The sequence below is a fragment of the Aricia agestis genome, chromosome 8 (genome assembly GCF_905147365.1).
Source record: "Aricia agestis chromosome 8, ilAriAges1.1, whole genome shotgun sequence".
NCBI lineage: Eukaryota > Metazoa > Arthropoda > Insecta > Lepidoptera > Lycaenidae > Aricia > Aricia agestis.
In genome coordinates this window covers 16,151,873-16,174,828 of record NC_056413.1, presented here as the reverse complement: position 1 = coordinate 16,174,828, position 22,956 = coordinate 16,151,873, and the positions used below count along the sequence as shown (strand labels likewise).

At 36.0% G+C, this 22,956-nt stretch overlaps 1 protein-coding gene and 1 long non-coding RNA gene across 2 annotated transcripts in view; one reads left to right on the top strand and one right to left on the bottom strand.

The window, feature by feature from the left end:
• LOC121729342 (fizzy-related protein homolog) overlaps nucleotides 1-22,956 on the bottom strand; it is a 58,476-nt gene that overhangs the window by 29,257 nt on the left and 6,263 nt on the right. The window contains exon 2 of the mRNA XM_042117823.1: nucleotides 1,095-1,369. Within this exon, the coding sequence (XP_041973757.1) occupies nucleotides 1,095-1,369 (275 nt within the window). The remainder of the gene's footprint in view (nucleotides 1-1,094; nucleotides 1,370-22,956) is intronic.
• LOC121729350 lies at nucleotides 889-17,156 on the top strand. Its single transcript, XR_006035956.1, has 3 exons — nucleotides 889-899; nucleotides 8,165-8,167; nucleotides 17,087-17,156. It is a non-coding gene; the product is annotated as an uncharacterized LOC121729350 (long non-coding RNA).

Here is a 22,956-nt window from a genome sequence, read left to right as displayed (position 1 = left end):
ATTACTTAAGCCATAAAAAGTTTAATCACACTAATCAAACATAATTAGTATCGCAAAATCGTAAAATCCCGATGTTTTTGTGAAATTCCTAAATCAATTTGGCAACACCAAAAGTCACGATGCAATTACTGTCGGATTTGGATTTAGAATCATTACCACACTAAATCAGGTATCGATTTTTATGGCGTCTAGAAATAATTTTAAGGTTATTGAGCTGTTGATTATATTCATGTATCTTATTATTTGCTAAAAGTATCCGTTCTTCCTTAAGATCTATTAGCACAGACCATCTTTAGCCTTTCCTCCTAGAAAGTATTTACTTTTTTGACTAATTATAATATTTCTTGTTTATGTACTTCGCTATCAGTGTCTAAATGCATAACATCAAATATATAAGGGCTAAAGTGCTGATTTTGCCATTAAGTGGTTTAGCCAAACTGCACTTTTAATCAAGTCGACTCTCAATGGCTGGTAAATAAATTTAACCCTCTGCAAAAACGACCAATAAAAATGCTTAATTACTGTGCATTTGCTGTTTAAGATTAAATGCATTATCTTAAATCATGACATTAATTAAAATACTTTATGGACAGGATATACAGCCTGGACTTAAATGACGCTATATACTATTAAAGTCTTAAATTCTAACTTGATTTTGTACCTGGAGGGCAAACGGTAGGGCAAAAAGGATTTAAAATACAATTTGGGCAAATTATGATGGCAATATTTATGACATTTATGGTATTCTCCATGTGGGGTGAAAATCGTAACTCAAAAACACATTAGAATATTTTGAGGGAGTAAATTCTACCTGCAGCTCATGACCACAGCTGTAGATCTGGTCAGGATTTCTAATTGTGTGTATAATTAAAAATATTGACTGATTTAAGGGTTAAAATGTCAAGTTTCCGTAGTCAAACCGTCACTATGTCAATCCGTAGGAAAGAGGAAGCCTATAGTTATTTTTAATCGACTTCCAAAAAACAAGGAGGTTATATATTAAGCTGTGGATTTTTTTTTTTCTTAAAAGGTTGTTCTCGAGTGATCCAGACTTTTCAGTACATATACTTATAGAAAGAAACATAATCACTTACCTCAGTTTTATGTACAGGTGCTCTGAACTTGTACACTGAGGGCGAGTAGGCCGTCGTCATGGCGGCTGACGCTGACTGTGAGGATCCCAAGGAGGCTTTATTGTTATCGCAGTTAGCAGGTGGTCCTCGGAGCTCCTCGATCTCAGCACCCAGGAGTTCATTGCGGAGGAGGCAGCCGTACGCCAGATGATCCCTCCCACCTCCCGAACCGTCGTTGCCACCTCCATCGTTTCGAGCTTTCTTGGCCGGCTGGTTCTCTGACCCTCGCCGTATTGCTGTAAAGAAAAAAAGTATAGGTTAGGTAAAGCTGACGAAGAATTTAAATACTTAAAAGCTTCACGGAAACAAGACCTTATGTTACGCAAATACACTTTAACAATCACTTCAGCCTAACATGAATATTCAACTGAAGTAGCCGTACAGTTGAAGAAGAACAAAAAATGCTACAAAAGGTAAAGGCATAAAAAGTAAGAAACATAAAGGCTAAAGCAGTAAGCACACTAGAAACTATATCTGTGCAGTACGGCGCGGCGCGGCGGTAACAGATACGTAAATAGATGCGCACGCGCCGATTGAGCCGACCTGTCAGCCATGTGCGCTCCATAAATTTAATTATGGACTTGGGCATATAATAAGACGTATAACGTATATCACTTGGATTTAATAGTAGTTAATGACCTTTTTATCATATCATAAATCCATTATTCATTTTAAATCCGATTCTGGCTGTTTAGTTTCTTATAACAAAGTCTACTTTACAGTTTATTTAATCTAAAACCTAATCCAAGGTCTTTTATCAAAACTTGACCGTAAGTGACTGATTACTATACGGAAGCATACAATAATTAATTTATTGCCATGTTTTTGAGGTTTTCCGATGTGGGCTTAGCTTTTAAAATAATATTAATATATGGTTTGAAGCTTTTCTACACAACTTCGGTAAACGGTCATTCACTGTATCTATGCAACTTTTAAAAGTGTATGTAAAGGCAAACGCCCTCGTCATTGTTACGTCTGTTTTTTTAGTCAAGTCAAGTCACGTCAAGTTAATTCACCCGCGTAAAAATATAAATAAAACGCTAATTAGTATACAAATTAACAATTAGTCGTCTGACAAAAACTATACAATTGAAGCTATTTCGCGACAAGCCGGGAGGGATAGCCTAAAATATTTTTCTGTGGATCCACGCAATGCTCATAATGATTCACCGGTAAAAAGAATGCAATCTGACTCAGAAGTGACACTATTGTATTTCCAGAACTGGCACTTAGTTTATCCACTTCATTTATGCATGTTTTATACAATAAATAGAGACAGTATAAAAATAAGCCAAAACTCCATATGAATAGAATATCATAAGCAAGACACCCAGACACCATAACATGGTAACAAAAATCTCATTAAAATAACATAATTAGACCCAGATCATAAAACACTGTGTGACTACGTAGACCATAAAAAAACAATAATTTTAAAAATAATAATCATCATGTAACTGATAAAAACCCACGTGAGAAAAGATGTAGCTTAGTAGACCATGACTATAGGTCATTGGACTGTGCCTGCCGGACGTCAATTCGGAAATGCGAACCGAAATTGCATATCAATTGTAATATGATACAATATGGAACTCTAGCAACCATAACACAGGTTCAGTCACACTATTTCCTTCCTGAGCGTTCCCATACAAGGTGCGGGGACGTTACACCATACATATTCGGTCAGGATACGTGACGATAATTAATTCAGACCGATGCCAAATTTGACGACATCCTGGCGGACGCGAGTATATGCTGAATGTTAAATGGGATAGAGTTCAATTTCCCAATTCCGAGCAATCTAGTTCTCTAATGCCAACCGCCTTTTGCGAGCCTCCACCTACGGCTCTGCCCACATCCAATTTGGATGTGAACTGCTCCAAATTTCAGGTCACAACTAAATTTAGATTTAAAGGTAGTCTTTCCCTGTTTTCCTTGCGAAGCATTAAAAATATCCAAACAATGGTAGAGTAAATAGCATTTTTAAACTACCACCTCCATCTAAATTATGAACAGTCAATAATGGAAGATTCTGATCAAGGAAACTTTTAACAAACATTTCCTACCTAAGTAAATCACGTTAAAAGAATTGCCACGTAACAACGTAAACATTTACGATAACACTACTTAACTAGAGTAGTGTTAAACCAGTAACGATTGTTTTTATCACTAGGAATAAACTGGAAGTGGGTCACGCTTATCAGTGCATTTTGTCGCAGGTGAAAAAATATGAGGGCGTCCAAATATTGGCTGCTACTACAAATTCTATGAATTTGAATGAAGCGTCACCCTCCGTATCTATAGAACCCGTTTTTATTGATTCAATTTGAATAGAATTCGTAATAGAACAGAAGGGAGATTTTAATATGAAAGCCGTTAGCATATCCACTTTTGAGTTGGATCAATAGCTCGTATGCAACGAATGTAAGTAACACTCCTTGCTTGGGTTAGTCGTTTTCCTCAATTATACTTTGAAATAGAAATTGCTTAACACGATTTTCTTGGTAAAGTTGATACCGGTTGACGTAAGGAACTCCATGCGTTGAAAACGTTTAGGCCATAGGTTAAGTATAATTATATCTATGACAAAAAGCAAGACATCTTATAATATCATACTAATCAGTAATCACACAGTCACAATATCATCTTTGATATTATAAAGACGAAAGTTTGTGAGTTTTTATTTTTAGTACCCCTTTACACAAAAACTACTGGACGAATTTTGATAAATTTTGGCATAAAAGTATTGTAGGCTCTGGAAATTCTGGATTAAGAGATTTACAGAATGATTGCTTGTCTTAAGACAAGCAATCATTCCGTAAATATCGTGAAGGTACGAATTACGATGCTAAATATTTAGGATCAACAAAACATTTGCTTCGGACAACAATAGTCAGTTTTCCCAGCCACAGCACAGAATTACTCAGCAAAGATAGGTAATTCCCGAAATTTTCCTTCAAATGACGCTTCTACTTTAAATACACCGATATTATAATATTCTATTGACGTAAAACAATCCATGTAAAGGGCATTATTATAGGGAGATAAAAGTAATTAGTTTATTCACCCCGCTCCTGGCGGACGCTACCGGGGCGTGTTTATTTTAAGTGGCTCCCAGTGCCCAGATTAGGGACGTCTGGAACGAGATAGGGACGCCTGGAAGTGCGTTAATTATGGCACTAGTTCAGGTCCTGAAAGTGGGTATAGTGTATTGTACGCATATAATACAAATTCGAAAATTTGTCTAGCTTTCAGTCTGTCTGTAGTTGCTGTACACTTTACTGGCTGAATATATATTTTAATGAAAGGTATGCAGATACTTTTAGTTCCGCCAAGGGACATGCCATCCCATGTCCCTTGGCGGAACTAAAAGTATCTCTTCTTCTCGCGTAAAAAAAATAATTTCAGCGCAACGAAGATACTGGCATCGTCCAGTCAGCTATAAAGCACCATTTCATAAGCCAAAATTAAGTTAGTTATCTCTAGTACCTATTCTATCTTCGGTATTATGTCCTAGATGTGTGGCAATTATAGTAGCCCTAGCGTAGGTACTGCGCACGACCTAGATTCTCGACAGCACTAATAGAAACTACCGTTCCATGAAGGACTTTGTACCGTACTCGAATCAATAGTGCAAACACACGCAGAAAATGTGTTTCCAACGCAATCTAAACTACTGCAGTTAGGTTTCTGAAATTTTTAGACAGGTTTTTTTTTTCAACAACGGTGTTTGTCATTGTCAGATGCATTACAAAAATCGCTAGATATACATGGATAAAAAAGTCTGTAGTTACACAATGTAAAACTTTTTATAAAAAAATATATATTTAGCAGAGACTGCAGCTTCCCAACAAAATGGCGATTCAGAACATGCCAAATTAGAAACAAGTTTCCAAGCAACCTCATACAAAGTCATCTAAGTTATTCTAAGCATTACTAAGTATGGCTTGTCGTTTGACAGGCGTATTAAATCCAAGTTGAAATACGCCCAACGCAACTTGCAACGCCACTTTACGATCTAAGACAGCCATTAATTTGTAACTAATGTGTGCAGCGAGCACTTGGTTGGTGCTTTGCAATGGAAGTAACTTTTACGGAGTTAAAATCAATTCTTCTCTTTCTTGGTCGTAAAATATAGTTCTGTTTCCTTTAGGTTTTTGCCACAAAAGAAGAACAGTTTACAGTTTAAATTCTGCACAAGTATATATTTGTGTTGCACAATTATTGATTGCAACCTGTCAACTGACCTATTTGACTCCGACTCACACGATAACACTATGCAAACAATTTGGACCAGATAAGATACGTTCCTATGCAAAAAATGTTGTGCAAAGTGCGTTAACACACTTTATATTTCAATAGATGGAGTCATTGGGAATCTAAAAGGTCATAATATAACCGGTGTTGCCAACCGTAAAGTAACTTGAAACTCTAAATTGAACTATGATAGAAAACCACGATTTCTCTGAACACGCAGCTGAGTTATAGTCTGTCAAGAAAGTGAAGAAATTAAAAAGTGGCAACATTCAAATCAATCTAAGAAAAAAGGGATGACACTACGATGTTGCCACTTTTTCATTTCTTCATTTTCTTGACGTACTATACATTATACAATCAATATCTTACGTTCGTAATGGGTAGAATTAGGTCATCATATGCTATTGTTCGCAGGCCGCATTAGAAGTGCATTCAAAAAATTGCAAATAGATACGGGATTCCAAAGCTTCTTTTAGGGTATGTTTTTAACAAAGATATAAAAGAGCCAAGACTTTAGCAGCCAGAAGTTTAAGTTTTAATTTTAGAATTTTACATTAATGCACCTAATGTTACAATAGGCAAAACATCACATAACATCAGCTAAATATTAAACGCATGCGATCACGTTGCGGGCGCGTATAGAAAATATGCTGAATTGGCGTCAACAGGCCTTTTGCATACGATAGACTTGGCCTTCGACCAAGAAACACTAGACAGAGACATACTAGAAGGAAGAAAAGAATTAAATATTATTTAAACCTTAGTTAAAGTGAATATGATTGTAAAACATTCCATAATGCTATACCGAGCGCAAAACTATAAGAAACGATAATATTATTAAATGCTTCTCAAAACTCTTTCAGATTTTTAAGTTGAATATTGTATTTCATGTATTTGGAAAGAAACAAAGGGAATCTCTTTCCATACTCCTATTCCAAACTCGTCCGGTAGATAATCTCAAATCCTGTCGAGTTCTAATGCAGCTTATATTATAGTGCAATATTTAAACTTGTTCTGGCGTCGCGTACGCGAGTTTTATCAGTGCCTTCACCCTGTCTCGTATTCAGAGCTGGAGTTGCAAAAGTAAAATATAAAGTTGAATAAATTGATGACAGAACTTATTATGCTAGAATAGTAAGTTTATCATCAAATTAAGTACTTCAAGTCAGTTGTTAATGCCGTAGGTTTCATGTCAGTTAAAAAGTTTTAGGAAGAATTCAAATAACAGTGCAAAATAATGTAATTCACATTTTTCAAAATCTTCGTACTGAGATCCCGTAGATTTTCCTTAAAATCGATTAATATTATGCCTAGCTCTTCATAACTTTAAATTTTTTGAGATTTTTTTTTAAATATCTGGTTGAGTGATGACTGATGACTAATATCTTTTTATTCTCAGACAATACCTCGATTTATAACATCAAGAAGATTAACCTAAGGGTTTATCAATAGCATTAATTGGCATTATGCTCGACTGGGAGTGCACTTAGTGCATGCGCTCAACAATGCCCTCATTGTTCCTGATCTATGCCCTAACGTGAAGCTTTAGGATATACTGGAGTTCATTGCACTGGGAACCGCTATTGTAACTACCATAGTCATTGACTATCTATCAATGCGAAAAGTATAACATGAGTATGTTGAGGAAAGCAATTTTAAATTTTGTAATAAATAAAATAGTAATGCGGTCAGTAAATTCATTAATTATTTCAAATATCAAAATTAGAAATTTCTAAAATAAATTTTTACAAAATATCATTTTCTTACTTTCGCAAGTTTACCAAGCAACATACAATTTAGTACTTACAACACTTGCAAAGCATAAAATTGAGATTCCAAAAGTAGAGATGCTCTACTTTGCGCTCTAATCTGCGCTTCCTAGACCCTATAAAGGTAAGCTAACGGTACAGCGAATGCACTGGAGCTAATGCATCTTGCATCACCGTGCATTCCCCCCAGAGTTCCTTCACCTCAGCTATCACAGTTTTCAAACAAGACCACTTTAACTATAGCGAGTTATTGTTATCGATAACCGACCCAATTGTTAACAATAGTGTTTGGTTCTAGCTTATCGGCACTTTTCAATAAGTGGTTCATTGGCGACCCAAGTTTTATGGAACTTTTAAATTGTCACTACTGGTATCGTTGACTCACGAAGACCTCAACAGTTCAAGATAAGAAACCGTTCTGATAACTACTAAGTGATTCCTGTATAAGCTTCTTAGAATGCTTTCTTAGATATCTATGAAAATAATAACCGCCACAGAAAATAACTACGATATGACACATCTAAAAGTTGACCACGTAGGAGAATGCCCAAGTTTGTATTTAAAATATCTGCAAAACCTAGACGCCTTATAAAGCCTAGTCTAAAGTCTAGACCATATTTCAGTCTGGAACAAAGCGTGTCAGCGCGCCGGGTGCTTGTGAAGGTATAGGATATCCTGCAAGGAATCTTTCTTATTTAATTGCGTGAGGTGTTAGAACATTATTCTTTACTTTTATTTATTGAACGAGAGGAAGCCTGGGCTAACAAATGGAGCTTCTGATACCGATAGGTACAAGAAAATAGAGCATGAGAGAGAAATAATAAGAAGAGGGAGAAGTCTGGTAAAATTTATTTTATAAAAGGACAAAATACTTCCACGGTGGCAAATTAAAATGAAGAAAGGATTGATAAAATTTGTTTAAATAAATGTACAAAACACACTGGCTACCGCAAGATAAAAAGAGTAAAGGAAAGATTTCTGTTCAACCCACGTCGCAAGATTTAGAATGTTACCGACTATTTAGGAATTCTCGTTGCGCTATATGCATAACATTTGCAACTGATGTGTATCGCTCCGCCATCCAGAAACGAGTCAGTCAGGCTCTGACCGACCGCACTCACAATTTAGAGTATTCGGGAAATTAATTAAAACTTTCGGAAGCAATGTACCTAAATATTCCGACAAAGCCGACGAAAATTATATTAAAAAGAATGTTAACAAGCCCGCGCTTTATGGTAATGGTTGGCAGATATGCAGTTATGTAATTATAACGGGGGTGAGTAGAATATACACTCTTAAAAGGAATGACAAGTTCAACTAAAGTTCAAAAGTATGAATTATGAGCAAAGTTTTCAGAGCACAGGCTAGGGCATGCCGTGCGACGCATATTTGAAAAGCTTTATCATGCCATCTTAGTAAATCTCCGCAAATTTCGAAGTGGGACCTTTAACTCGATAAGGTAGCATGCTAAACAATAAACAATTGAATGCAAATGCCCAAGATAAGTAACAAAATTGCCCTAACTACAGTTTTATCGACGAAACAAAATAACATGGAATTGCTTTTGTTTAATACTATCTGAACTTGAACTATTTTCTTCGTCTTTGTGTGCTTTGTTTTGTGCCTTGGGGCAAATGGCCAAGTCTTGTACTGCAACTACAAAGGTACCATGCAAGTTTGCTCTGAACCAAGTCTATTGACCTCTTTTGAATTATCTAATGAATGAATCATCGATGCATCACAATCTTGTTGTTTGCCTTGAAAAGAATTCAATAATGTATTGGAACTAACTTAAAAACATAAAACATAATATTTTATGACATCAGCTGTGGGGGAGTAGGTATAGGTACCCAAAAAAATTAAGGATAACGAATATAATAATATGCTACTCAAAATACATAAATTATAGAAATATATTTAATAACAATAGCGATAATAATATAGTCATCGAAGTAGATAAGCCTGAAAATGTAATAAATTTAAATGTTTACACCTAAACCTATTGTAACTCAAAAGACATTTACAAAAGACATAGACCCATTTGGTATTCATACACATAAATCACATCGAACTAAAAAAGACTAACAAAAACAGCGGCTACTGTAATCTCAATTCTCAGATGCAAAATACACCTAATAGAAGCGGAGATTTGAGATATAAAAAGACGAGATAGAGCGGTAGAAATAAATACTATTAGATATTCAGTAAAACAAACTTGCACGGGTGCATTGAACCAAAAACGTGGTTGATTACTTAAGAGCTCGTGATTACTCTGCGGTCGCGACTTTTTTCTCCGCATTCAAGTTTCCTAGCAATTAAATGCAATTTAACAATATTTATCAAGTATTCTTTGAATACAAACGACCTGAGGTGCAATCAGAGAATACAAAAAATTTGATTCAAAACTACTGTTAGGAATTAATCTATGTCCAATTTAGGTACAATAAAGCTTTTTTGTAAGGAACTACATATTTCCGAAACAATTTTAAATAAAATTAAATATCAGCCACAAAAACGTTTGATCAAACACAAATTAATATTACAGTAAAAAGGTGTACCAAATCGGACAGGAAACGCCTCCTCTTGTCCAAATTCAACAGTCATTACACCGTGATGATGATGTCAGACGAGTGATTTCAGTCGACGTCGACCGATCACCGAACATAGTTCAACGTCGCTCCACATTCAGCACGTTGACAACTGATTTATGATCGAGCTTGAGTGACAAAAGCTGATATGCGTTAAACTCGGCGATTAGACAAAAAGACACTGCAAAAGTTATTGACATCACAAGCCGGTTATGTAGTGGGTAGACAATCTAAATATCTAGACGTGGAAGACGGCACAAAAAACTAGACAGCGCACCGAAAAAAAGACAAAACTTCGTCAATCATTAGTGCCAAAAAATAATGGTCAGCGGCTACCGTTTAGCAAAAACCTTGGGTCATGAGACGTAACGAAACCTGCTGTCGTACCCATCGGGGCCAGCCTTGCTGACACAGTAAACAATACTGTTTGCGAACCTAACAACTAACAACCAGGTGCTAAGTTAGCTGTGTTTGCAGGTGTGAGAGCAATTAAACCGCTAAATTCTTGTCCATTTTCATTTGCTTTTCAGATGGCGGCCGTTGGCTTGTCCGCTTCAGTGGTTCGAGCTTTAGTACCTTTCTCTGACCTACTTCCGTGCTTAGACGCTTGCTTTGCTATTGTATATTTTCTCTCACCGTTGTATTTGTGTCGAAACTTTTTAAGCACTATTGCGATAGACAAAAAGGATTCGAAGCGTCAGTGACGTTATCGTTTTACGGCTTTAGCCAGTGTCTTTGAACCTGCATAGCATTCGAGACCAGTCAAAAAACAAATGCTATTACATCCCGGACTTATCTTAGCACGACGAGGCGATGACATGACAGATGAATCACGTGCATTATTAAACGCTACGAACAGCTGATCGAGGCGAGGTAAAGGCTGGCCGATACATGTTAGAACATGCAAATTGCAGAAATATATTACCTAAAGTGAAAAATCGGCGAGGAATTCCATACGGAGACAATGACATCAGAGCGAGTCATTTCCAAATTCGTGAAAACAAGCCTATGAAATCGTAGACAAGTCTGTATTCTGGGAATTTTTCTTTTGTACTAGATATTAGACTGCTATTAGATTATATAGTTATTAGATTGCTACAGCGATATACACATAATTCACATGAAAAGCATGAGGAAGCATTGTAGAAACGTCAAGATTATAAACCCAGCAACGGCTTAAGAAAAGTTAGAAAACGTGGTTAGAAAATTATTTCCACACACACTAAAATTTACCACCACTCTTGCGCAACATTGTTTGAACTTGGAAGGATTTGGTGTTGACTCAGCTGATTGGTGCGTTGAACTTCGGAACAGGAAAATTATTTTTTACTCTACGCTGAAAATTCCACTTATTATGCGAGCTCTGAATCAGCTGATCGGCTGGCAGATTCGCTTTACTGCCACTAACGCTTGATACAAATTAATTAGTCCCTCTGGAAACCTGTTGGCGATCACTTTTTCCTTTTTATCCAGTAACTGTCTGCGTACACGCTAATCTCGCTCACATGGGAACTGCTTTAAGGCAATGACATTTATTGGGCTGGGAATCAGGATCATCTAATCAGGTGGACTTTAAGAGCCAAGAGAATAATGCGGGCTATACTTCAGAAGTTCAGACAAAGAACTTGTGCCAATAGTGGCAAGTTCAGTGTTTGAAGTAAAAATTGTAAGTTTGGCATGCCTGGATGTGTAGCATTGTAGCTACCAAACGGATGGACCAATTTTAATCTAGTTTTCGGGTTGGTAGCTGACTGTCAAGGCTAAAGTTCATCATTGTTACCTTCCTTACTATTTTAGGCGGGTCCCTAAAAACTGCTTGTTGACTATCTTTTTCCAAAAAAATTAATTTAATATAATTACTTACTATTTTGTAAAATTATTTTGTATTTATTATTTAGCCAAACGTTTTACAATTCAATCAAAAACAAATTATCATGCAGCATTCTTGGAGTAATTTTATTGCAATTACATACATTTAAAAACATTATAGTCTTTGGCAATAAGTTTCCAAATCCGGCTAGTAACATCTAACAACATTGTAAAAACACATTATTAATAATAATACATTATACAACAATACCCATTCTTTTACCTGTCACTTGTATTTTTGGCATCAAAAGTAAAAATCGTTGGTAACTAAGATTACCCAGCTTTGTTCATGTATCGACAATTTCTCAAAATCACGGGTCGGGGTCAAATCATTTGTCTAAATATATATAGACAATAAAAAATTGATTTAGACATTACAGCTAAGGTATTTAAAAAATTGACATGTTTTTTTGTCTTAACATTAGTGACGTCCAAAGTACCTAATTCTACTGTTATTCCTGCATATTAAAATGATGAGTTACTAAGAGTCGGCCATTGTTTGTCCTTCGAGCCGGATCGAAGTAATTTTGAAATTTAAAAATCAGAAGTGGGATCTAGAAATAATGTCCGCGTAAATAGGAGGCTGTAAACTCAATGGGCCTCTCGAACCAACAAGCAAAGCACACATGACATCACACCAGGTTGAAGGCTGGTCGTTACCGCATGTAGGTGTTAGTTCAGAAAACCTATTAGGACCTCTTACACGATTGTAAAGCTGCTGATTCATATATGAGCGAAATATCGGCGGTAGAGCTTGCAACTGAAAAGCTTGTGAGTTTTATTATGGCAATACTTGTAGCTCGCTTGTCGATCACGTCGTTAGCCTAGCTCAATTATATGATTAGTAAATTCGTCGCTGGGTACAGCCTTACAAGGCTGTCGGAACTGGTGTTATTTAAATTGACAGCTGATTGTAAGTCAATACATTTTGGCGACTTATATACTAGTAAAAATCGTCTGTCAAAGCAATTTAAACCAAAACACATGGTTTCAAAAGGCTGCAGAAGATATAAATTGTTCGGCTATAAAGTTATGTCCTAGATTAATTTACATTTATACATTAAGTAATACAGAATTTCTGTGGCTCTGCACGGTTCGTCGGTGGCACACACATAATTTACGGTCTGCTGAGATTTGGAAATCAAACAAACATACCTAAGTACTGCGTTGGCCAACTATATGAAAATTTGACTCAATATAATAATAATACTCTTTTGAGGTGATCACTGATCGCACATTTATCAGCACGCACGCCACGCGCCGAACGCGCTGCATTTAAGAGGATACACCAGGGGCTAGAGAAATGAAAAAATAGTACCTGTAATATCTATAGCTGTCTCCCTTACCTCAAGCCCATATCGCAGAACGCGATAGAGACGACTGTAGAAAATCAACGATTCGTTGTCCCCTGATTCCTTCTCCAAAACTTAACAGATTTAAATACTTTTTTTCATTAAAGATTAAAGAAAGGCTTGAGCTGTGTTCCTATGTTTTTTTTTTTCGTATAATCTAGCCAAATCTGTTTTCTGGATGTTTGAACACAGCGGAAAATCTGGCCATTTTTTTGGGTTTTTGAACGTACATATCTTATTTAATAATTAAAAACATAGGGACATTGTATTAGTGGCCGTAGATATTCAGGAAAAAAATTATAACTCTACTAGCATTATCCAGGGAGGAAACAGGGGACAACGTTTGTATGGAAAAAAGGGCGGTGTGGACTCCTCTTAAGTTGTATGAAATGACATGAAACCTCAAACCTCGCACATTCGTCCGCAGACCGCACCGTACGCGCCGCTTCGTGTACTATGCGGTGCGTTCGACGCGTACGGCGCGTTCGGTGCTGACAAATGTGCGATCAGCTTTATCTATAGTAAGTTAAATAGTCATTACATGGCCAGAATTAACCTTATTGAATTACTGTTGCTGTTAGGTTTTCGTCATTCAATGATAATGCTATTATGATGAGCATTATTATTAACTTTGTCAAAACATGTTTATAATATGCAAATAATACAATCAATGCAATTTCCTGTTACTTGCAGTGCAAATAATAATTATTAATAATAATTTAATAAGTAATAACGTTTTAAACCTTATTTAGATTTGTTAACATTGAGGTTAAAATTATTTTTGTTTTGATACATCACGCGAAGTATCAGTTCAAGTATTATAGAATTAAACTTTTTAATCGGGACTTAACGCGACTTATTTAAGTAGTAATGCTACTACGAGTACATACTTTTTCTCGACGTTTCGGCCGTGTTGCAACGGCCGTGGTCACGAGGGGACTGCAGGAGCGCGACGTCTTCGTTTGCACCGGGCGGTCGGTTCTACGACTACCCTCGAGTTGTCCAATATTTGTGTTCCAATACACTGAGAGTCAGTAGGTTCACTGCGACACACAACACTAACTGTATCTGTACTCGTAGTAGCATTACTACTTAAATAAGTCGCGTTAAGTCCCGATTAAAAAGTTTAATTATAATGCAACGCGAAAGTTTAAAATGTTATCTTAAGTATTATAGAACTTTAAAAGGGAGGCCGGAGGAGCTTTTAAAAGTTTCCGCCTTGGGCAATGATTAATACCCATGATTGCGAAGTTGTCTATATTCATGCAAACGAAATCGATCATGGGCAATACGAAACAAAAAAAACAATTATTGAACATGCTCCTTTTTGGTCCATCATGATTCATGTGACAAGGTACTTAGTACGAACCAGACTTTCATTATATAAAATCATCAATATCACATCTCAAAAAATTCCAACATTTCTAGGTTTTATTTACACAAGCCAGGCAATAAAATAACTGTCTAGACACATTAGGAATCTAGATTTTAGATCCACATATCTGTCGGAAATCATGTTATATTTGATCAACATAATTGATTTTATTCTTTGATTTACGAGTTCTATATTATATTAAACCATATATCTTCGAAACGGCACTGCTGGTACCAGTTCACTATATCATCTAAAACCAAGAACGCATACAAAACTAGATAAAAAAGCCACAAATTTTATATAACGATATTTTAATTATTTCTTTCGACAAAGAATTAAAACATGAATCAGGATTAATGTTGGTATAATTTTAATGAGAATAAATTATCTTTTTTTAGTATAATCTTTTCTTTTTTTAGAAGAAAAAAGTTCTTATAGTACCTACCGGTATACGCTAAGCAAGTAGCTTGGCAAACGAACTAAATTTGAGCGATTTGCTTGCGATCTTGCGATGCCTAAAATAGCTTGATATTTTTAACCGACTTCCTAAAAGGAGGAGGTTATATATGTTCGTCTGTTATTTTTTTTTTGTATTTTCAACCATAACTTTGCCGTTTGTGGACCGCTTTTCATAATTCTTTTGTTGTTGTATAGGGTTTGATACGTATTTGGTACCATGTTCACAAAAGTGGTGATACGATGATGGGATCCATGAGGAATCGAGGAGACTCCTTGAAATTTGTATGGAAACATAATATAGTGATTTTGAGTTTTTCTGAAGTAAGATTTTGCACCAGGTGGTTCCAAACGTACCAAACAGAACTTTTGAATCCTTATAGATACAGGTTGGGGGATTTTGGCGTTGTTCAAACAACTGAAAGCATAAGCCAATATATTAATTTGATTCATCATTACATCCACAATTATACCATGGGTCATCACATTATGACCCAATCAAGTACTTTTCGTGATATTTTGCATCGAAACAGATGTTTTTGATGATTACTTCGCTGTTTGTGGACCGATTTTCAAAATTCTTGTGTTGTTGTATAGGATATAATCTTAATTTTTTATACCAAATACGAAAGTGGTGTCTGATGATGGGATCTATGAGCAATCAAGGGAAATCCTTGAATTTTATTAAACAGTTAAAACGCACATGGTGGTTAAGATGTTGTTTCTAGTAACTCAAACATAATATGTGACAAATAAGTGAAATTTCATACGAAGGTGTCTCTAGATCCAAAGGCACTGAAAGGAACAGATATTATAAGTTTGGAAATTGCAGCATCGCTTAGATAACTGCAAGCATTTACCACAATTTCGCTTACTTATAATATAATATAAATAGTTAACTTTCGTAGTGGTCATCTACGCATAAAGCCTTGTGGTCTTGTTATCTTGTAGATGTCGATTTAAACTAGAAAGAGTAAAATTATTATTTTTTAACAAAAAATTGATCCCCAAATTCCAAGGTAAAAACAATATTATTAAAATGATCTAAACTACTATGAAATAATTCTTTTTTAAAATTAGACTAAACCTCAAGTCAACTAATTCTGTACTCAATTTTCATTCTTTTGAAGTCGGTACCGGCTAAGTTCTATGTCAAGTATCTCAGTTATGGGCTGGTACCGACTTCAAACAAATGAAGATTGAGTACAGAATAAGTTGAGGTTTAGTCGAATTTTGGAAAAGACACTAATGAAGAATAAGAATTTTGTTAAAAAATAATAATTCCAAGGTACTATCAGAGAACTTGATTCCTATGCAAATCGGGGACCTAAGTAGTTTGGTTGCGTTACGTCAAACCCATCTGACAGATCACAATTAACATTGAATTGACATATTCGACCAAATAACGTTGGTCTGTCAATTGCATAGGAATCAACTTCCTCGATGGTACATGTCAAGGATCTTATAGACCGTGGCCGAAATCAGAAACAAAGCCGCCATCTAATAACGATGACACCCAAGTATCACTTTACATATTGTGATCGATATCAACACGTCTACTGCTATTGTCAATTTTGAGCGCAAATTATTGTATCCAGATTCCAGATCGTCATCTAGGTATGCGAGCGCCGAGCGAATATTGCAGAAGGCTGGTATAAATAGTCAGTACTTAAGATGCGACTCGGACTCAAGACGCGGTTCGGCTTTGTGATTGGTCCAAATTTTGACAGCCAACCAATCACAGAGCCTGACCCATGTCTTGAGACCGAGATGCATCTTGAGTGCTGACTATTTATACCAGCCTAGGATTTGTGGTCGCTGATTGCAGAGATGAGATGTATCATATAACCGACAAATGATAATACAAACAATGAATAAATACGACAAAAACCAAACATTCGTCATTTCTAACACTTGCACTGGCTGCGCCTACGCGTATCGACCAGGTGCAAACTGCTACAAGTGCAATATTGACAAACAAATAATATGACCATAATATCATTTTACACCTTCGTTTACATAAGTCATTTTAACTTAAATATTACAGTTACAATAATTCCTTTAAACCAGCGGTCGGCAACTCGCGGTGCGCGGGCCGCATGCGGCCCATGAATGTGTTATAAATTATAAGTTATATGACGTATCAAAAACAGTGTTTTCTAATATTCCCAGTAGTAATTGCCTCTTAAGAACGTAGCTGTTTGTGTCATTTTATAACAAACACTAAACTTATTTCCCTTCATTATGTGTAGGTATACTGAGCTTCTAGGGTCAATACGAGTATGAGGCCTGCGGCCCGCCTTTAGTTTGTTTTACCACCTTGTGGCCCTTGCCTGCCAAAAGGTTGCCGACCGCTGCTTTTAATTGAATTATGGAAAATTTGCGGTATGCTGGAATTTTCAAGCAAAGTCATGATACATTTTTTTTTACATAAGGGGATGGCACAGTGTTTGATTTGAAGGTCTTATTGGTGGGGCGAGGTGTGGACGGGGTCGTAACGGTACGGGGACCCATGGGGACCATTGGTCAAATTATGACACGTCATTGGTAGCCATATAGTACGTACTACGTTATTGGTAAATATTGTAAACGCCGATTTCCCCCTCCAGTTTTGCCGGGCGATCTTGAAATTGTCCACGGCCTATTCCACGGGGACCCATGGGGACCATTGGTCAAATTATGACACGTCATTGGTAGCCATATAGTACGTACTACGTTATTGGTAAATATTGTAAACGCCGATTTCCCCCTCCAGTTTTGCCGGGCGATCTTGAAATTGTCCACGGCCTATTCCTCTCATGCCTAGTGGAACCGAAATAAGACTATCCTTGCACCCCGCATACCAACAATGAACAACACGCAAAACCCTTATCACTACTACGGTCCTTATCAGTACAATTTGTCGAAGTCAGTGGGACACACTATCATTTTAACGACAGGTTGCAGAAGCTATCAAAAATTGCATTTGGCGATAAGAGGAGTGATAATTGCACGAAAATATTGTCGAGGTCGGGTTGTTATTTTTATTATTCATCATCAGGACGATGTAGAGCTACTAGAAAAAAAAAACAAAAATAATGATGGCAATTTTGATACGGCTTCCCCAGGCTGGACAAATACAAGCGATAATAAACGTGCATAATGGCATGTTCGACGTTCGTCTTCGATTGCCATATGCCCATGATCGCCATGTGAATGGCATTGGGCCATGATTGCCAACATAAGTGCGGTTGAGTAGATGGGCCTTTAATATACTGTAGATCTAGACTTTTAAACACTAAATTATATTTTTTTGTTACTCAACAGTCAACTGCGACAAAAATTAAGATACGTAAAGTTTAAAAATTATAAACAAGGTAAGGGCATAAAAGAATAATTATTATCCTAGAAATGAAAATTGAAATCTCAAGTGTAGACATTATTATTATAGTCCAGAAGCCACCAATCAGAGAGATTACAAACACAATCGGAGATCCAACCTCAATTATATGGCGACAAAAATATTATAGTCCAGGAGACACGACAATTTGTATAACAATTACCTTGGTATAACACAGAATCCTCTTTTTTCGAGACGGTTAAAAAAAGGAAGGTAACCGCAAATGCAGCATGCAGTTCACTAACCGAGAGTTCAGTAACTCTGGTTTAGCACCGCTGAGATTATGTTGGAATAGACAATTTCCTATCTATAGACCACGCTTATCTATAGGCAGTTCCTATATTCTGTAGACATTCCTATCTATAGGCATTTCTTATCTACGAAGCCAAGGGAATTAATATTCATTTGCTGTAGGGTCTGTAGGGCCCATAATGAAGCATTTGCATATCTATACTAGAGTAAGTGATTGGAGGTTAAAATATTACTTAGTAGTTTTTAGCAGAGTAATAGCTAAACGTTATTACAGTATCCCACGGAAACACTGTGCTTTTTCGGGATAAAAAGTAGCCTTATGTTAGGGTTGCCAACCTAAAATTAAGAAAACCAGGTTTGAAGTTACAAAAACCAGGACTATTTCGCCCAAAAACAGGACACAAGACTCGCAATAGTAGAATTATCTTGTGACAAAAGACACTAAAGTTTAGGAAATTAAAATAATAATGTCTTTTAATCATTAAAAAAATATAGTTAAAACTATTTCTCATAATATAAAACAAACAATATTGTTGACAACAAAATTTTAAACTTGGATAATTTGTAGTGAACCCAGGACGCTATCTAAAAAGTAAAAACTATCCAGGACGTCCGAGGTGCCAGGACACTAAGAAAACTAGGACATTTCCTGGGAAAACAGGACGGTTGGCAACCCTACCTTATGTGGTAACTGGTAATCCAAATAGTATACTACTACCGAGCGTTTTATGCGTGAAGAAGTACCAAATATACTAAATCAGGTTACATATATATTTTTTGAGTTATCTAAAACATGAAGGAAGAATATAAGCGCAAAATTTTACACTAGTGGAAACTTTTAATTGGCATATCGCTGTGTAATATGTATCTTATTGGAGTTGTAAATAGCTGTAAGTTTTCCTAAGAAAATAAAATCTTATCTTAATATATATATTTCTTGTGTGCGTGTGTATGTGACTGAACTCCTCCTAAACGACTGGACCAATTTTGATGAAATTTTTTGTGTGTGTTCGTGGAGATTCGAGAATGGTTTAGATTTACAGTTTGGTCTACTGGAAAATGTTTTTTCAATTAATTTCTTATTTATAAGGAGTTGTTGATTTTGGAATGTTTTACATTAGATCCGGCGGACGGCGCTATCATCGCATTCAATATTATTCTATTTCAATTTTAGTTTGTCCTGACAGATGGTGCTACGATTAATTTGAAAAAAATTTTGTTATTCAATTCATGTGCTGATTAAAATATTAAATAAATAACACATAGGCTACAATTTTAACCGACTTTCAAAATGGGGGAGGTGTTATGTTCGTTTTCTTATATTCAACGATTACTCCGCCGTTTGTTAACCGATTTTCAAAATTTTTCTTTTGGTATATAGGGTATCATCCCAATTTGGTATTATATTCAGAAAAGTGGTGATCTGATGAAGGATCCATAAGTAATCGAGGGAACTCCTCAAAACTTATAGGGAAACATATGGTGACTTCGGTTTCGTGAGAAGTATTCTAAGCATATGCTACCAACAAGTAAGATTTTGCACCGAGATATACCTGGTATACCGTGGTTCGGAAGGTGCTGAGAGAATTCCTGATTCTTTATAGATACAAGTTTGGGAGTTTCGGCGTTGTTTTAAGAACAGAAAGCATATGCTACTATGCAAATTACATTCTTCATCATCATCATCATCATCATCACTACCATATTATACCATTTCATAGTCTTTTAGATCGAGACTCGAGTTTGTCAAGCGATAATTTAAAAAAATCTATATCTACCTAATATTATAAACCTGAAGAGTATGTTTGCTTGAACGCGTCAATCTCAGAAACTACAGGTCCGATTTAAAAACTTATCTCAGTGTTAGATAGATCATTTATCGAGTAAGACTCATCATTTATCGAGAAGGTTATATTATATTATTACTCTAAGACTAATACAACAGAAGAAACTCAGGAAAATGTGGGAAAAACGGGGGAAATATTTTTTATGGGAAAATGTACCTACGGATTCTGTAAAATTTCTAATTTACGCGGGCGAAGCCGCGCGGGACATCTAGTACTTATATAAAATTCTCGTGTCACAATGTTAGGCCGCGTACTCCTCCGAAACGGCTTTACTGATTTTAACCAAATTTTATATTATGCATATTCAGTTGGTCTGAGAATCGGCTACTGGCTACTTTTTATATTGATAAGTACATTTGTTGAATAAATAATAGTAAATTATTACAACTCGAGAGTCGAGACTGACGGCGACCGTTTGTGCGACGGGATAGCGATGGACGTCGCCATACTCACATATTTAGTCACTTCAATAAAATAATACGGGCGAAATACTTTATATGGCAAAGAAACGTTTGCCGGGACAGCTAGTAAATTAATAAAATATATTTTGTCAATCTGTCGCTTTGTCCATTCTTTTAAGTAAGAAACACAAACCATGTTAAGCAGAAAATTAGATAAATGATAATATCTTCCATCCATCACCCAATAGACTTTTCAATCACTTAGCTAGCTAATAAGAATTAGTCACGCAGACAGGCACGATCCATGGAGCCCGCACGTGTCCAATTACGTGTCAGGGCGCACCAAGCAGGGTTGTAATTGCCAATTGACTTCCCACTTGACCTTGGACCTAGGGGATGGCCCTCATTACCATATCATCTTCCTCACTTTATCACATCAAGGAATTCATCCTGAATATATCTGCTAAAGAAATCGGAGATAGCATTTCTGGAGCTAACATCTTGCAAGTATTATCCAAGATTTTAGCAAAACACGGCAGATTAACAGCAAAATCATACCAGAGCTGAGGTGAGAGGACTGAGGATGTTATTGCAGCCCAAAATTTTAAGTTCAAGAACAGATATAATATGCAAAATGCAAATCACTGACAAAATGCACAAAGGACAATCTCATACAGGAGACGACATCAGTTGTCCTAAATATTTGCCTGACTAACGTGCACAAAGCCTTTGAAATGCGGCCCGCTCCGCTAAACCGCACCCGTTGAAAATTCTAGATCCTAATTCCTATCTTATATGCAAGCAACACAACTCACAAGCCCAAAACCTTAAAGCTAGAAAGGACGCAACACATGTGACAAATTATCACGTTTTCTGTGGTTTATAGCATTTCAGTCAGCCGACCCATTTGAGCCGAACCATGCGTCATAGGTTTAATTTGTATAATAATTATGTAATTAGGCTACCAAATTCCGCTGCAGCGTGACCACGCCAGAAACAAATTATGAAATCAGTCATTATGTTAAATGCCTGTTAAATAGGTTAGGCGGGTCATTTTAATTTTTCGCTTTGTTAAACATCAAAGGACCAAAGGTTCATGTCAAGAGATTTTGTAAGCCAAAGGAAAATTCTACTAATAGTAGATTTACCTGCGAAAGCTAGAGCCATAATATTACGCCAAAAATCTTTTCTTTTTCGATAGATTTTCCCAAATGTCGAAATCCCCGTATAACATTACAACCACCACTATAAAAACTTGTAATTTGCTTTTGTTAACCACTTTTTGTATGAAAGCCATAAATAAAGTAATATTATTTATTTACGCATCGCTTCCCAATTCTACATTACAATTTACATTATATTTTTAAAAGTATAACATTTTAACTATACCGGATGTGATGCTATTAAAATATGCTAAATATATGCTACCTTACTTCCTGTGGAATATACTATATTAGGTGAGGAAACAAATCAAAATTATGTATGCAAACAATTATTTATCTGTACACTACAGAAATAATTACGAATGGTGTCCCATCATTAAATCTGTTAAACCGAGCAGATAAAACCTCATCATTTTATGCTCAGCCACTTCCTGCGAGAATAAATTGGAGTATAATTTTATAGCCTGTATTTATTTCGAAATCCCACGATTAAAATATTATACTTTTAATAAATTGTTTTTACAAACCAATTAAGTGAAATATTATTGTTACAATATAGATTATAGGTAATATTAAACTTGGAGCTAAGTACTTGTGGCATACCATCATGCAGTCCTTCAAAAAGTACATAACCCATACCACAGAATATATTATAATAACACTCCGCCCATACTCATTTTGCGAAAAAGTCTGACTATTACTTCTTCAAACATCATCCGAAAAAAACGCAGCAACAAACATGCACGATGCGTAAAAACTCAGGAAAATAAAAAGGTATAATATTATGTAAGTAGTAAAAAATAAATAGTTCGACCTATTTTATTTGATAAATATCATTGCAAGAGTCTAAGCAAGGAGTGGAAATACTAAATTGTAATAATTATTCTATTAAAAACTAGTATTTAAATCAAGGAGACATAAATTACGCATTGCGTGCTGATCGCTGACTGCAGCTAGGGTAAACATGCTGGACGTATAATTATGGACTATTTTAAAATATTATATCTTGGAGTTTCTCTATTATTAGGTCGCTTTATGCACTCTTCTCCGGTAGCTTCTCCGCTTTGCCCACGATGGCCCGTACGAACTATCACGAACATGACGTCTTAGATGAT